Below are 15,000 nucleotides of genomic sequence, written 5' to 3' on the forward strand. Positions count from 1 at the left end.
TGCGTGTGCGTGTCTGTCTTATAGGCAGTCAGGGGCCCATTTAAGAGACAAGGTCTCAGTAGAGATCCCCTGTCTGTTGGAGCTGACTGTACTTCTACCCTGCTGTGAATCTCGCCCCGGCCAACAGGTCAGCTATCTGGAGTGAACACTGAGATTCCACTCACAGTTCTCCTGCACAGTGATACATAAGCAGTTTAATCAGGGAGCTGATTATTCAGAGCGAGAGACAGAGACTTAGAGCAACACCAAGATGCTCACAGAAGCTGCCATTGCCTGTAGATAACTCACAGGTGCACGTCTATACATCCTGATGCAAATGCAAAGTCTACATCAGAGCGATATATTCTTTGCATTTGGCTTTGTTTATTGTGTTTATTGTGTTAATTGTGTTTATTGTGTTTATTGTGTTATTGTGTTTATTGTGTTATTGTGTTATTGTGTTTATTGTGTTTATTGTGTTATTGTGTTTATTGTGTTTATTGTGTTATTGTATTATTGTGTTTATTGTGTTTATTGTTATTTTGCGTTTCTAAGTGCTGTGTAGCCGCAGGCTGCTGGAATGACATTCAGCCCAACCCTCAGGAGCATAAATGCCACTTTCCCTTTTTAGTTATTGTTTTGAGCTTCAAACTGCCGGTGGCCCTCCTACATCATTTTTGAAAATGAAAAACATCTAAGATCCAAAATATGGTGGTTGTGAGTCATGTGTTCAAGTGCACGCTTTTCTGAGAAATGATAAAAAAAATACTACTCAGACCCGGCCTGGCTCCATAAATAACACAATTCTCTGCAGATGACAAAATGGTAAATGGTTGGCATTTATATAGAGCCTTTATCCAAAGCATTGAATTCAGCGCTCTGTGACGGGCCTTTCTGTGCGTCTGCAGGGTGGCACAGAGAGCAGAGCGCAGGGTGGCACAGAGAGCAGAGCGCAGGGTGGCACAGAGAGCAGAGCGCAGGGTGGCACAGAGAGCAGAGCGCAGGGTGGCACAGGGAGCAGAGCGCAGGGTGGCACAGGGAGCAGAGCGCAGGGAAGGCACAGAGAGCAGAGCGCAGAGTGGCACAGAGAGCAGAGCGCAGGGTGGCACAGAGAGCAGAGCGCAGAGTGGCACAGAGAGCAGAGCGCAGGGTGGCACAGAGAGCAGAGCGCAGGGTGGCACAGAGAGCAGAGCGCAGGGTGGCACAGAGAGCAGAGCGCAGGGTGGCACAGAGAGCAGAGCGCAGGGTGGCACAGTGAGCAGAGCGCAGGGTGGCACAGAGAGCAGAGCGCAGGGTGGCACAGAGAGCAGAGCGCAGGGTGGCACAGAGAGCAGAGCGCAGGGTGGCACAGAGAGCAGAGCGCAGGGTGGCACAGAGAGCAGAGCGCAGGGTGGCACAGAGAGCAGAGCGCAGGGTGGCACAGAGAGCAGAGCGCAGGGTGGCACAGAGAGCAGAGCGCAGGGTGGCACAGGGAGCAGAGCGCAGGGTGGCACAGAGAGCAGAGCGCAGGGTGGCACAGAGAGCAGAGCGCAGGGTGGCACAGAGAGCAGAGCGCAGGGTGGCACAGAGAGCAGAGCGCAGGGTGGCACAGAGAGCAGAGCGCAGGGTGGCACAGAGAGCAGAGCGCAGGGTGGCACAGAGAGCAGAGCGCAGGGTGGCACAGAGAGCAGAGCGCAGGGTGGCACAGAGAGCAGAGCGCAGGGTGGCACAGAGAGCAGAGCGCAGGGAAGGCACAGAGAGCAGAGCGCAGGGTGGCACAGAGAGCAGAGCGCAGGGTGGCACAGAGAGCAGAGCGCAGGGTGGCACAGAGAGCAGAGCGCAGGGTGGCACAGAGAGCAGAGCGCAGGGTGGCACAGAGAGCAGAGCGCAGGGTGGCACAGAGAGCAGAGCGCAGGGTGGCACAGAGAGCAGAGCGCAGGGTGGCACAGAGAGCAGAGCGCAGGGTGGCACAGAGAGCAGAGCGCAGGGTGGCACAGAGAGCAGAGCGCAGGGTGGCACAGAGAGCAGAGCGCAGGGTGGCACAGAGAGCAGAGCGCAGGGAGGCACAGAGAGCAGAGCGCAGGGTGGCACAGAGAGCAGAGCGCAGGGAAGGCCGGTCATAAACAGGGTTATTTTCAGTGGCCTTTTGGCTGCTTGGTTCACCGCAGTGCTGACTCCACTTTGACGCAGAGGGAGGAAACGCTGACATTATGAGCGAATGCAGAAACACTGAGTATAACCCTAACCCCCTAACCCTAACCCTAACCCTAACCCTAACCCTAACCCCCTAACCCTAACCCTAACCCCCTAACCCTAACCCTAACCCCCTAACCCTATCCAGGTAAACTATCACAAACTCAAACATTTACAGATGCAGTTATATGTATCATTGATTCTCTGTTAGTATTAAAGGATATCGGAGGTGTCATGGCTCCCTGTCTCCCCCCAAACCTGTGCATGTGACCAGGAGTGGTGAGCATGTGTGTGTGTGTGTGTGTGTGTGTGTGTGTGTGTGTGTGTGTGTGTGTGTGAGTGTGAATGTGAGTGTGTGAGTGTGTGTGAGTGTGTGTGTGTGTGTGTGTATGTATGTATGTGTGTATGTGTGTGTGTATGTGTGAGTGTGAGTGTATGAGTCTGTGTGTATGTGTGTATGTGTGAGTGTGAGTGTATGAGTCTGTGTGTATGTGTGTATGTGTGTGTGTGTGTGTGCGTGGAGTAAGGTGGTGGTTCTGTTTGTGTAAAGAGAGAGAGGACTGGCAGGATGACCTGGAGCCTGGGGAACACAAATAAACAGGTTCCCTTAGAAACGCTGTGGGATGAATTAATAAACGGGGTCACCAAACCCCCGAGTGCAACAGAGAGGCCAGGTGGTTAAAGAGGCCTGTAATTTTGGTGGTCCTCATGTCTCTGACCGCATTGCCCCCCCTCCAGTGTTCCCATGTGCCGTACTCCGCCCTCACCATGTTCCTCAGTTCCGACCAGCGAGAGAGAGACTCTGCCACGGCCTACAGTAGGTACCCACGCTAATGCTAATGCTAACGCCAGTGTTTACTACTGTCTGTGGGTCTACAGTACATACCCCTGTTAATGCTAATGCTAACGCCAGTGTTTACTACTGTCTGTGGGTCTACATTACATACCCCTGTTAATGCTAATGCTAACACCAGCATTTACTACTGTCTGTGGGACTACAGTATGTACCCGTGCTAATGCTAATGGCAGCATTTACCACTGTCTCTGGGGCTACAGTAGGTATCTGTGCTAATGCTAATGCCAGCGTTTACTCCTGTCGGTGGGGCTATAGTACGTACCCACACTGATGCTAATGCTTATGCCAGCACTCACTACAGGAAGTACCTGTGCTCATGTTAATGCTAGCAATAACTACTGTCTGGGAGGTTACAATACATACCTGCACTAATGCTAATGCTTATGCTTATGCCAGCATTCACTACAGATGTAGCTGTGCTCATGTTAATGCTAGCATTTACTACTGTCTGGGAGGTTACAGGAGGGACCTGTGCTAATGTTAATGAGATGCAGTTTGGGTTAGGGTTCGGGGTCTCTAACCAGCTGTCTCTGCAGGGATGACGATGGAGGTTTTGGGGACGCTTGTGGGGGCAGCGGTCCAGGGGCAGATTGTGGCCAGCGCCCACACCATGAAGCACTGCTCCGCCCTCAACCTGTCAGCCCCGCCCCCAGAAAACTCTAGCTCCGCCCACATCACACTCGTCCCTGACTATCTGTCCCACGCGGTGAGTGTTCTGAAAACCCATTTAAGCATATTCTCCTTATATTTCCATATTTAATAAAATCCATATTTTAGACTTTAGACACACACTCACACACACTGCACACACACATACACACACACACACTGCACACACACACCATACACACACACACTGCACACACACACTCACTCACACACACACACACACACACACACACACACACACTGCACACACACACACACACACCATACACATACACACTGCACACACACACTCACTCACACACACACCATACACACACCATACACATACACACTGCACACACACACACACACTCACTCACACACACACACGCACACGCACACGCACACACACACACACACACTCACTCACACACACGCACCATAAACAGACACACACTGCACACACACACCATACACACACACACACATTGCACACACTCACTCACACACACACCATACACAGACACTGCACACACACACTCACTCACACACACCATACACAGACACTGCACACACACACACACTCACACACACCATACACAGACACACTGCACACACACACTCACTCACACACACCATACACAGACACACTGCACACACACACTCACTCACACACACCATACACAGACACTGCACACGCACACACTCACTCACACACACCATACACAGACACACCATACACACACACACACACACACTCACTCACACACACTGCACACACACACAGCACACACACACATACACACATACACTGCACACACACACTCACTCACATACAGCACACACACACACACACACACACACGCACACACACACCATACACCCACTGACATACACTCAGCCCTTCCGTGACTTCTGGAAACAGAGGGTGTTTCATCTCCGGTCACTCTGCGGTCACTCTGTGGTCACTCTGTGGTCACTCTGCTGTCACTCTGTGGTCACCCTGCTGTCACTCTGCGGTCACTCTGCGGTCACTCTGTGGTCACTCTGTGGTCACTCTGCGGTCACTCTGTGGTCACTCTGCGGTCACTCTGCGGTCACTCTGCGGTCACCCTGCGGTCACTCTGTGGTCACTCTGTGGTCACCCTGCGGTCACTCTGTGGTCACTCTGCGGTCACTCTGTGGTCACGGTCACTCTGTGGTCACTGCGGTCACCCTGCGGTCACTCTGCGGTCACTCTGCTGTCACTCTGTGGTCACCCTGCTGTCACTCTGCGGTCACTCTGCGGTCACTCTGTGGTCACTCTGCGGTCACTCTGTGGTCACTCTGCGGTCACTCTGTGGTCACTCTGTGGTCACTCTGCGGTCACTCTGTGGTCACTCTGCGGTCACCCTGCTGTCACTCTGCGGTCACTCTGTGGTCACTCTGCGGTCACTCTGCGGTCACTCTGTGGTCACGGTCACTCTGTGGTCACTCTGTGGTTACGGTCACTCTGTGGTCACTCTGTGGTCACTGCGGTCACTCTGCTGTCACTCTGTGGTCACCCTGCTGTCACTCTGCGGTCACTCTGTGGTCACTCTGTGGTCACTCTGCGGTCACTCTGTGGTCACTCTGCGGTCACTCTGCGGTCACTCTGCGGTCACCCTGCGGTCACTCTGTGGTCACTCTGTGGTCACTCTGCGGTCACCCTGCGGTCACTCTGTGGTCACTCTGCGGTCACTCTGTGGTCACGGTCACTCTGTGGTCACTGCGGTCACCCTGCGGTCACTCTGCGGTCACTCTGCTGTCACTCTGTGGTCACCCTGCTGTCACTCTGCGGTCACTCTGCGGTCACTCTGCGGTCACTCTGTGGTCACTCTGCGGTCACTCTGTGGTCACTCTGCGGTCACTCTGTGGTCACTCTGCGGTCACTCTGTGGTCACTCTGCGGTCACTCTGCGGTCACTCTGTGGTCACTCTGCGGTCACCCTGCTGTCACTCTGCGGTCACTCTGTGGTCACTCTGCGGTCACTCTGCGGTCACTCTGCGGTCACTCTGTGGTCACGGTCACTCTGTGGTCACTCTGTGGTTACGGTCACTCTGTGGTCACTCTGTGGTCACTGCGGTCACTCTGCTGTCACTCTGTGGTCACTCTGCGGTCACTCTGCTGTCACTCTGTGGTCACTCTGTGGTCACTGTGGTCACTCTGCGGTCACTCTGTGGTCACTCTGCGGTCACTCTGCTGTCACTCTGTGGTCACTCTGTGGTCACTGCGGTCACTCTGTGGTCACTCTGTGGTCACTGCGGTCACTCTGTGGTCACCCTGCGGTCACTCTGTGGTCACTGCGGTCACTCTGTGGTCACTCTGTGGTCACTGCGGTCACTCTGTGGTCACCCTGCGGTCACTCTGTGGTCACTCTGTGGTCACTCTGCGGTCACCCTGCGGTCACTCTGTGGTCACTCTGCGGTCACTCTGCGGTCACTCTGTGGTCACGGTCACTCTGTGGTCACTCTGTGGTCACTCTGTGGTCACTCTGCGGTCACTCTGCTGTCACTCTGTGGTCACTCTGTGGTCACTCTGTGGTCACTGCGGTCACTCTGCGGTCACTCTGTGGTCACTCTGCGGTCACTCTGTGGTCACTCTGCTCACTCTGTGGTCACTCTGCGGTCACTCTGTGGTCACTCTGTGGTCACTCTGTGGTCACTCTGCTCACTCTGTGGTCACTCTGCGGTCACTCTGCGGTCACTCTGTGGTCACTCTGCGGTCACTCTGTGGTCACTCTGCGGTCACTCTGCGGTCACTCTGTGGTCACTCTGCGGTCACTCTGTGGTCACTGCGGTCACTCTGCGGTCACTCTGCGGTCACTCTGTGGTCACTCTGCGGTCACTCTGTGGTCACTCTGCGGTCACTCTGTGGTCACTCTGTGGTCACTGCGGTCACTCTGCGGTCACTCTGCTCACTCTGTGGTCACTCTGCGGTCACTCTGTGGTCACTCTGCTCACTCTGTGGTCACTCTGCGGTCACTCTGCGGTCACTCTGTGGTCACTCTGCGGTCACTCTGTGGTCACTCTGTGGTCACTCTGTGGTCACTGCTCACTCTGTGGTCACTCTGCGGTCACTCTGCGGTCACTCTGTGGTCACTCTGTGGTCACTCTGTGGTCACTCTGCGGTCACTCTGTGGTCACTGCTCACTCTGTGGTCACTCTGCGGTCACTCTGCGGTCACTCTGTGGTCACTCTGTGGTCACTCTGCGGTCACTCTGCGGTCACTCTGTGGTCACTCTGTGGTCACTCTGCGGTCACTCTGTGGTCACTGCTCACTCTGTGGTCACTCTGCGGTCACTCTGCGGTCACTCTGTGGTCACTCTGTGGTCACTGCTCACTCTGTGGTCACTCTGCGGTCACTCTGCGGTCACTCTGTGGTCACTCTGCGGTCACTCTGCGGTCACTCTGTGGTCACTCTGTGGTCACTCTGCGGTCACTCTGTGGTCACTGCTCACTCTGTGGTCACTCTGCGGTCACTCTGCGGTCACTCTGTGGTCACTCTGTGGTCACTCTGCGGTCACTCTGTGGTCACTCTGCGGTCACTCTGTGGTCACTCTGTGGTCACTCTGTGGTCACTCTGCTGTCACTCTGCGGTCACTCTGCGGTCACTCTGTGGTCACTCTGTGGTCACTCTGCGGTCACTCTGTGGTCACGGTCACTCTGTGGTCACTCTGTGGTGTGGTCGACAGAAGAATAATAAACATGTTTACAGTGTCCAGTCCACACAAGCACTGACTTTCTCCCATTCTTATCAATTTCACAGAATGTAGAATATTTGCACAAATTTTTATACCAGCAACTTAATTCATAATTATTTTTTATAATAAAGCTGCAGGATGTCATCTGCATAAAATGGCAAAAATGGTTTATCCTTAAAAACCAGAAGGAGGTGTATATGATAGGTGGAGCACTCATTCTCTCCTCTCTCCCTACAGAAGGAGGTGTATATGATTGCAGCAGGAGTGATTGGAGGGATGTTCTTGCTCTGCACGCTGGTGATGTTTCTGGGGGTCAGAGAGAAAGATGGTGAGTCTCAGATCCATAATGTGAGGTCCCACCCCAGAGATGACTCCCTGGCACGATTGAATGTAATGGATGTCGGGAACGTGATTGAATGTAATGGATGTCTGGAACGTGATTGAATGTAATGGATGTCTGGAACGTGATTGGATGTAATGGATGTCTGGAACGTGATTGTATGTAATGGATGTCTGGAACGTGATTGAATGTAATGGATGTCTGGAACGTGATTGAATGTAATGGATGTCTGGAACGTGATTGAATGTAATGGATGTCTGGAACGTGATTGAATGTAATGGATGTCTGGAACGTGATTGAATGTAATGGATGTCTGGAACGTGATTGAATGTAATGGATGTCTGGAACGTGATTCAATGTAATGGATGTCTGGAACGTGATTGGATATTTCTAACCCTGTGATTGTCGATTATTGATGCTTTTGGATAATGTATTAGTGAATATTGAACCCACATGATTACATTATAATGATGTCATGGATGTTTGGTCCCACATGAATGGCCAATGATGATGTACTGATGATGAAATGGATTATGTGAGTGGCTGATGTGATACACTCAGTGAGCACTTTATTAGGCATTTACTTTAGACCTCTACTGCTCTAGGCTCTCCACTTGATGCGTTGGGTGTTCAGAAATGCTCTTCTGCATACCACTGTTGTAATTATTATTATTATTTATTTTATTTTATTTACAGGTGTAACATATTTATAAAAATAACATTTTTGTTTTATTAGGTGTAATAAAGCAAAAATGTTCCTAATAAAGTGCTCGGTAAGTGTAGATGTTGTGATTGGCTGATGGTGATGTAATGTGTATTGTGATTGGCAGACCCCTACGCGCCCTGCTCAGGGAAACCCGTCCCGTTCCACAGGGGCTTCCTGCTGGTGATGCGGCACTGGCCCTACCTCACCCTCACTGGCGCCTTCCTGTTCATCAGTGTGGCCGTCCAGGTACCCAACACCACCCCTACAACACACCCCCACACCCCCACCTACCCCAGCACCACCCCTACAACACACCCCCACCTAACCCAACACCACCCCTACAACACACCCCCACCTAACCCAACACCACCCCTACAACACACCCCCACACCCCCACCTAACCCAACACCACCTACCCCAGCACCACCCCTACAACACACCCCCACACCTCCACCTACCCCAACACCACCTACCCCAGCACCACTCCTACAACACACCCCCACACCCCCACCTAACCCAACACCACCTACCCCAGCACCACCCCTACAACACACCCCCACACCCCCACCTAACCCAACACCACCTACCCCAGCACCACCCCTACAACACACCCCCACACCTCCACCTACCCCAACACCACCTACCCCAGCACCACCCCTACAACACACCCCCACCTAACCCAACACCACCTACCCCAGCACCACCCCTACAACACACCCCCACACCCCCACCTAACCCAACACCACCTACCCCAGCACCACCCCTACAACACACCCCACACCTCCACCTACCCCAACATCACCTACCCCAGCACCACCCCTACAACACACCCCCACACCCCCACCTAACCCAACACCACCTACCCCAGCACCACCCCTACAACACACCCCCACACCTCCACCTACCCCAACACCACCTACCCCAGTACCACCCCTACAACACACCCCCACACCTCCACCTAACCCCACACTCACCCCCACCTAACCCCTACACCACACCCCTACAACACCCCACGCTCACCCCTACAACACCCCCCCAGCATTCATCACAGAACAGGGTGGCCTGTAGTGTAGTGGTGTAAGGTACATGACTGGGACCCGCAAGGTCGGTGGTTCAATCCCCGGTGTAGCCATAAGATCCACACAGCCATTGGGCCCTTGAGCAAGGCCCTTAACCCTGCATTGCTCCAGGGGAGGATTGTCTCCTGCTTAGTCTAATCAACTGTAAGTCGCTCTGGATAAGAGCATCTGCCAAATGCCATTAATAAAAAATAATAATAACACACAACCGTCTTAACACTCTGAATTAGACGCTTGGGTTAAGGGACATCTTCTTTATTAAATAGCACAGTGAACTCTAATGAAGGAAACGCTTGTCTTCTGGTGGCGATGTCTTGAGCAGTTCTTAGATCAGTGTCAATGTTTGTTATGCACCAGCTCATTTGTGAGTGCAGTGCTTTTAATATTCATCCATGTATGGGGGGATTGTGGGTAACAGAGTGAGTGAAAGTGAGCTTGGTTGTGATTGGCTGGTCCTTGTATCCACAGCTGGTGCAGAGTAACTTTGTGCTCTTTTGTACATACGCGGTTGATCTTCGCGATCACTTCCAGTATATCGTGCTGACAATACTGGTGAGTGCTGGATTTTTTATATTATAAATAAAATTCAGGAAATGTGACATTTGTTTACTGAGAATTAACATATGTAATCAATATGTCCACCAGCTTAACACTGTATAACCTATATACAGTAAAATGTGCAATTTACCTTTTTAGGTAGCCTAAACAGCAGCAATAGGAAGTATGAGTCTTTGTATAAGTTAGTCATTGTATATTTCACATCAAATAACCATACCATAATTTATGATTACACCATTATTTAAGTTTCAACATACAGTTACTGTTAGCCAGCAGCTTACAGTAAATGTAACCCTACACTCACAATGACTTAATGCCAACATTGCGAAAGGAAGTTCCTTGCCAGAGAATTTGGTTTGTCCCTGCAAACCACACAAATCTAAAAACAACAACAGAAAAACCCAGATCCTGTTTCCGTACAGATGTCGGCGGCGGCGAGCATTCCGCTGTGGCAGCGGTTTCTGGCGCGCTTCGGAAAGAAGACGGCGGCGTACTGCGGGATCACGGTAAGCGCTCGCAAGTTCGCTTAGCTCCCGTTCGCGTCTCCACACAGAATTGTCATCTTATCCCGCTGCGAATACCACCGTTACAGGCCTGGCTACGCCCCTCCTCCTCCACTGAGTGATCTGTAATCAGATTGGAGCCGTTAGAAGGTGTTGCGTTCCCGATCCTTTGCTGTAGAGTTTGTGTAAAAGTTGCGGAGAGCGCAGTTATAATCACAGTGCACAGAGTTGCGGCCATGCGCATTTCGATCTTTCATATGTTTACTCTAATTGGATTGACATCTAAAAATAATACGGTTATGTAACATTAATCCTCCTAATGTGTTAGAAAGCTGCACGCACCTTTTGTGTTTTAACTCAAAACACAAAAAAAAAAACATCATCCAGTATTGTTTTTTTACCACATACTGTAACTAACTTATAAATTCAAATTCATGCAATCACTTTATTATGTTTATATATTTTTTATTTACCATCTAAATTCACTCATTATATTTTCTATAGTGTCTAGACCCAAAGATGAGTCTTGTTTGAGTCAAATTTCATCCACAGAACTACCCACAACGTTTCAATGCTGCATGCCATACTATCAGCAGCCAATCGTCTCTGCCGGGTCAGATTTGACCCGTAACACCACACATGTAACAAAATGGTGACCATAGGCTTTGTTGTGTTTACATAGCTGTTTGTGAGGATATCATGAAGCCTTGTTCCAATATAAAAATCTATATGGTATTTATACACATCTTAACTTGAAAACTTGAATGACTGTTCAGGCTCCCCTTTGGTAATAGGACATTCTTAAAGCCCCCTTTTCATAAACGCACAGACACACACACATCCTGTGCTGTGCTTTCCCTTTGACTCCCCCCCAGGCTCACCCCCACTGCTCTAGGATAAGACTGTGGTTCTGTGGTGTGCCATGCTCCTCCAGACGCTTGTTGAAGGAAACCTTTTGCCCAATGAATCCAATAAACGCAGTCTCTCAGCAGAACTGGGTATAATTTTGAATATAATAAACTAGGCTTTCTGACAGTGTTCCTCACCAGTCATTCAGATTTATGCATTCCGGGTCCATTCTTTGGCACTTAGCGCCACCTTGTGGTGACATGTTTGATCACTGATGGTGAATAATGACTGCTTGATTGAAACTCAGTGAGCAGCTTCTCATTGCTTTTCCACATTCATTTTCATGATCAAGTCATGACAGAATGTCCCAGTGCTGCAGGCTTCAGATCTCCTGTCTGACTCCTCACTCAGCTCCCTGTGCCCTTGTTTCTCTGTGATTATGTTTCTATTTATTTTTGTTTTGTGGCTGTTTTTCAGTGGATGATGCCCTTCACCATCCTGCTAGTCTGCATCCCAAACCTCACCATGGCGTATGTGGTTGCCGTGGCGTCCGGACTGAGTGTGGCAGCGTCGTTACTGTTGCCATGGTGAGAGACCTCACCTGAGACCCCTTACACCTGTGATTACTCCATCAGCTTAGGCTCACCTGAGACCCCTAACCCCTTACTGGAGCTAGCTTACACACACTATCACACACACGCACACTATCACACACACACACACACACACACTATCACACACACGCACACTGTCACACACACACACACACTATCACACACACACACACACACTATCACACACACGCACACTGTCACACACACGCACACTATCACACACACGCACACACACTATCACACACACGCACACTGTCACACACACGCACACTATCACACACACGCACACACACTATCACACACACGCACACTATCACACACACGCACACTATCACACACACACACACACTATCACACAGATGCACACTATCACACACACACACACACACACTATCACACACACGCACACTGTCACACACACACACACACTATCACACACACACACACACACTATCACATACACACACACACTGTCACACACATACACACACTATCAGACTTCAGGAAACAGACTTCATTGGCTGCATCAGATTAAAAATATTTTAAAAGCAGATCCAATTAGGGAGTTATCACAGATTCAGTTTAAAAGTCTGGGTTAAGTTGGACACAGGTTGAGGCTTCACTGTATTATTACCATATTACTGTATTATTACTGTATTACTGTATTATTACTGTATTGCTGAAATATGTGCACAGGTCGATGCTCCCAGATGTGGTGGATGATTTCCGGCTGGCGAACCCGGACTCCAGGGGACATGAGGCCATTTTCTACTCCTTCTACATCTTCTTCACCAAGTTTGCCTCGGGGATTTCACTGGGCGTCTCTACACTCTGTCTGCAGTGAGTCCTCGAGGAAAACCAACTCTGAATACTCAGTCCTGTTATAACCATACTCTGACACCACCCACTCCTGTTATAACCATACTCTGACACTACCCACTCCTGTTATAGCCATACTCTGACACTACCCACTCCTGTTATAACCATACTCTGACACTACCCACTCCTGTTATAGCCATACTCTGACACTACCCACTCCTGTTATAGCCATACTCTGACACTACCCACTCCTGTTATAGCCATACTCTGACACTACCCACTCCTGTTATAGCCATACTCTGACACTACCCACTCCTGTTATAACCATACTCTGACACTACCCACTCCTGTTATAGCCATACTCTGACACTACCCACTCCTGTTATAACCATACTCTGACACTACCCACTCCTGTTATAGCCATACTCTGACACTACCCACTCCTGTTATAGCCATACTCTGACACTACCCACTCCTGTTATAGTCATACTCTGACACTACCCACTCCTGTTATAGCCATACTCTGACACTACCCACTCCTGTTATAGCCATACTCTGACACTACCCACTCCTGTTATAGCCATACTCTAAGTGCACAGAATCACACCAGGCCCTTGTCGGAAACATCATAACTACCGCGTCCTCAAAATGTGTAGTGTCAACTAAACATACCGCATACTGTTCAGTTCATGTTTTTTTCGAGAGAGATGAAAATGAAGATGATGAAATGTGCTCCATAATACACTCTATCTATAATAATATCATCCAGGGATTTTAAGTACACTAGTACCTTTACATAAAATGTAATATTTTACCTACTTGCCTGATCAGGAGGGTGCTGCATGGCTGTAGAGAGGTGCAGGCTGGGATATGAAGGGCAGTGTGCCTGATGGGTCGGTGTGTTTGCAGGTTTGCGGGGTACGACACTGGGGCGTGTCAACAGCCCCGCCCCGTGGTCTACACCCTCAACCTGCTGATTGGTGCAGCCCCTGTAGCCTTCATCCTCACTGGCTTGACCATCCTCCTGCTCTACCCAATCACAGAGCAGGTCCGGCAGAAGAACAAGCTCGCTCTGGACCAACTCAGGTAAGACCCACACTGGTAATTCCATTGCGACTAGGGGGACTTGAGGACACAGACAGAACCACCAACCTAACCCTAACCCTAACCCCCCCGGCCTGAGGGCAGCCTGTAGCGTAGTGGTTAAGGTAAATCACTGGGACACGCAAGGTTGGTGGTTCTAATCCCTGGTGTAACCTCAATAAGATCCACACAGCCGTTGGGCCCTTGAGCAAGGCCCTTAACCCTGCATTGCTCCAGGGGAGGATTGTCTCCTGCTTAGTCTTATCAACTGTATGTCGCTCTGGATAAGAGCGTCTGCCAAATGCCAGTAATGTAATGTAATGTAATGTACACACACCTGCATACATACTGTCCATACACACCCTGTACACCCATTTCAACACACGGTTGTTTCTGTGTCCTTCACAGGAAACAGGGTTGCAGCACAGGAAGTGAAACAGACGGCCTGGGGGGCAATGTGTGAACCCCCCCCCCCCCCCCCCCCGCTGACATTCCCAGCTACTTGGGAAAATGATCTGTTGGTGTATATTACACTGGGAAAATCTGATTTGTATGTTCTAATATGAACTTTGACTTGAACCTGTAATGTATCACAATCATATAAATATATATTCTTTATTTATATAAATTAATGTTTAATTACCATTTCACTATTTGTTTTCCTTCCAGTTAACTGGATCATGAGAGTATTGATTAAAGGCACTTTGACTACAGCTGTTGCTCAGTGAAATGGAGGTGTTCTTTGTGATGCACACTTCTGACCAATCATAATCCTGTAGGCGGGGCTCCAAGCACTGGTGGCGATTCAAGCCAACCGACGAGACAGAGACTATCCCAGATAATGTTCGTCATTGTTCAGTTGGCTTCTCACCATCTTGTCCTAAAGACGCGAGTGACTCCATCCAGGCTGTGTCCTTGGAGCCTTAATGGTCCCAGAGAGTGAGTGGGATTAGAGGGCAAAACCGGATTAATCTAAAACCAGGAATTAGATGATGTCATCTCTAAATCAAAAGGGATCATCCCTTCATCTCAACCAGCCAATCCAGTTGCCAGTTCCAGTTGTCTCCTGCTGA

The 15,000-nt window shown here is 50.2% G+C and overlaps 1 protein-coding gene across 3 annotated transcripts in view; it reads left to right on the forward strand.

The window, feature by feature from the left end:
* The window catches only part of LOC133120019 (sphingosine-1-phosphate transporter MFSD2B-like), a 25,593-nt gene extending 10,953 nt beyond the window's left edge, over nt 1–14,640 (forward strand). For all 3 annotated transcript variants that reach the window (XM_061230144.1, XM_061230145.1, XM_061230146.1), the window contains 10 exons: nt 2,890–2,968; nt 3,544–3,713; nt 7,614–7,704; nt 8,547–8,668; nt 9,970–10,053; nt 10,482–10,565; nt 11,889–11,998; nt 12,722–12,865; nt 13,754–13,930; nt 14,336–14,640. In XM_061230144.1, the coding sequence (XP_061086128.1) occupies nt 2,890–2,968; nt 3,544–3,713; nt 7,614–7,704; nt 8,547–8,668; nt 9,970–10,053; nt 10,482–10,565; nt 11,889–11,998; nt 12,722–12,865; nt 13,754–13,930; nt 14,336–14,390 (1,116 nt within the window). In that variant the 3' untranslated portion in view covers nt 14,391–14,640. The remainder of the gene's footprint in view (nt 1–2,889; nt 2,969–3,543; nt 3,714–7,613; nt 7,705–8,546; nt 8,669–9,969; nt 10,054–10,481; nt 10,566–11,888; nt 11,999–12,721; nt 12,866–13,753; nt 13,931–14,335) is intronic.
* Nucleotides 14,641–15,000: the final 360 nt, after the last annotated feature.

This window comes from Conger conger, unplaced genomic scaffold (assembly GCF_963514075.1).
Source record: "Conger conger unplaced genomic scaffold, fConCon1.1 SCAFFOLD_98, whole genome shotgun sequence".
NCBI classification, from domain to species: Eukaryota; Metazoa; Chordata; class Actinopteri; order Anguilliformes; family Congridae; genus Conger; species Conger conger.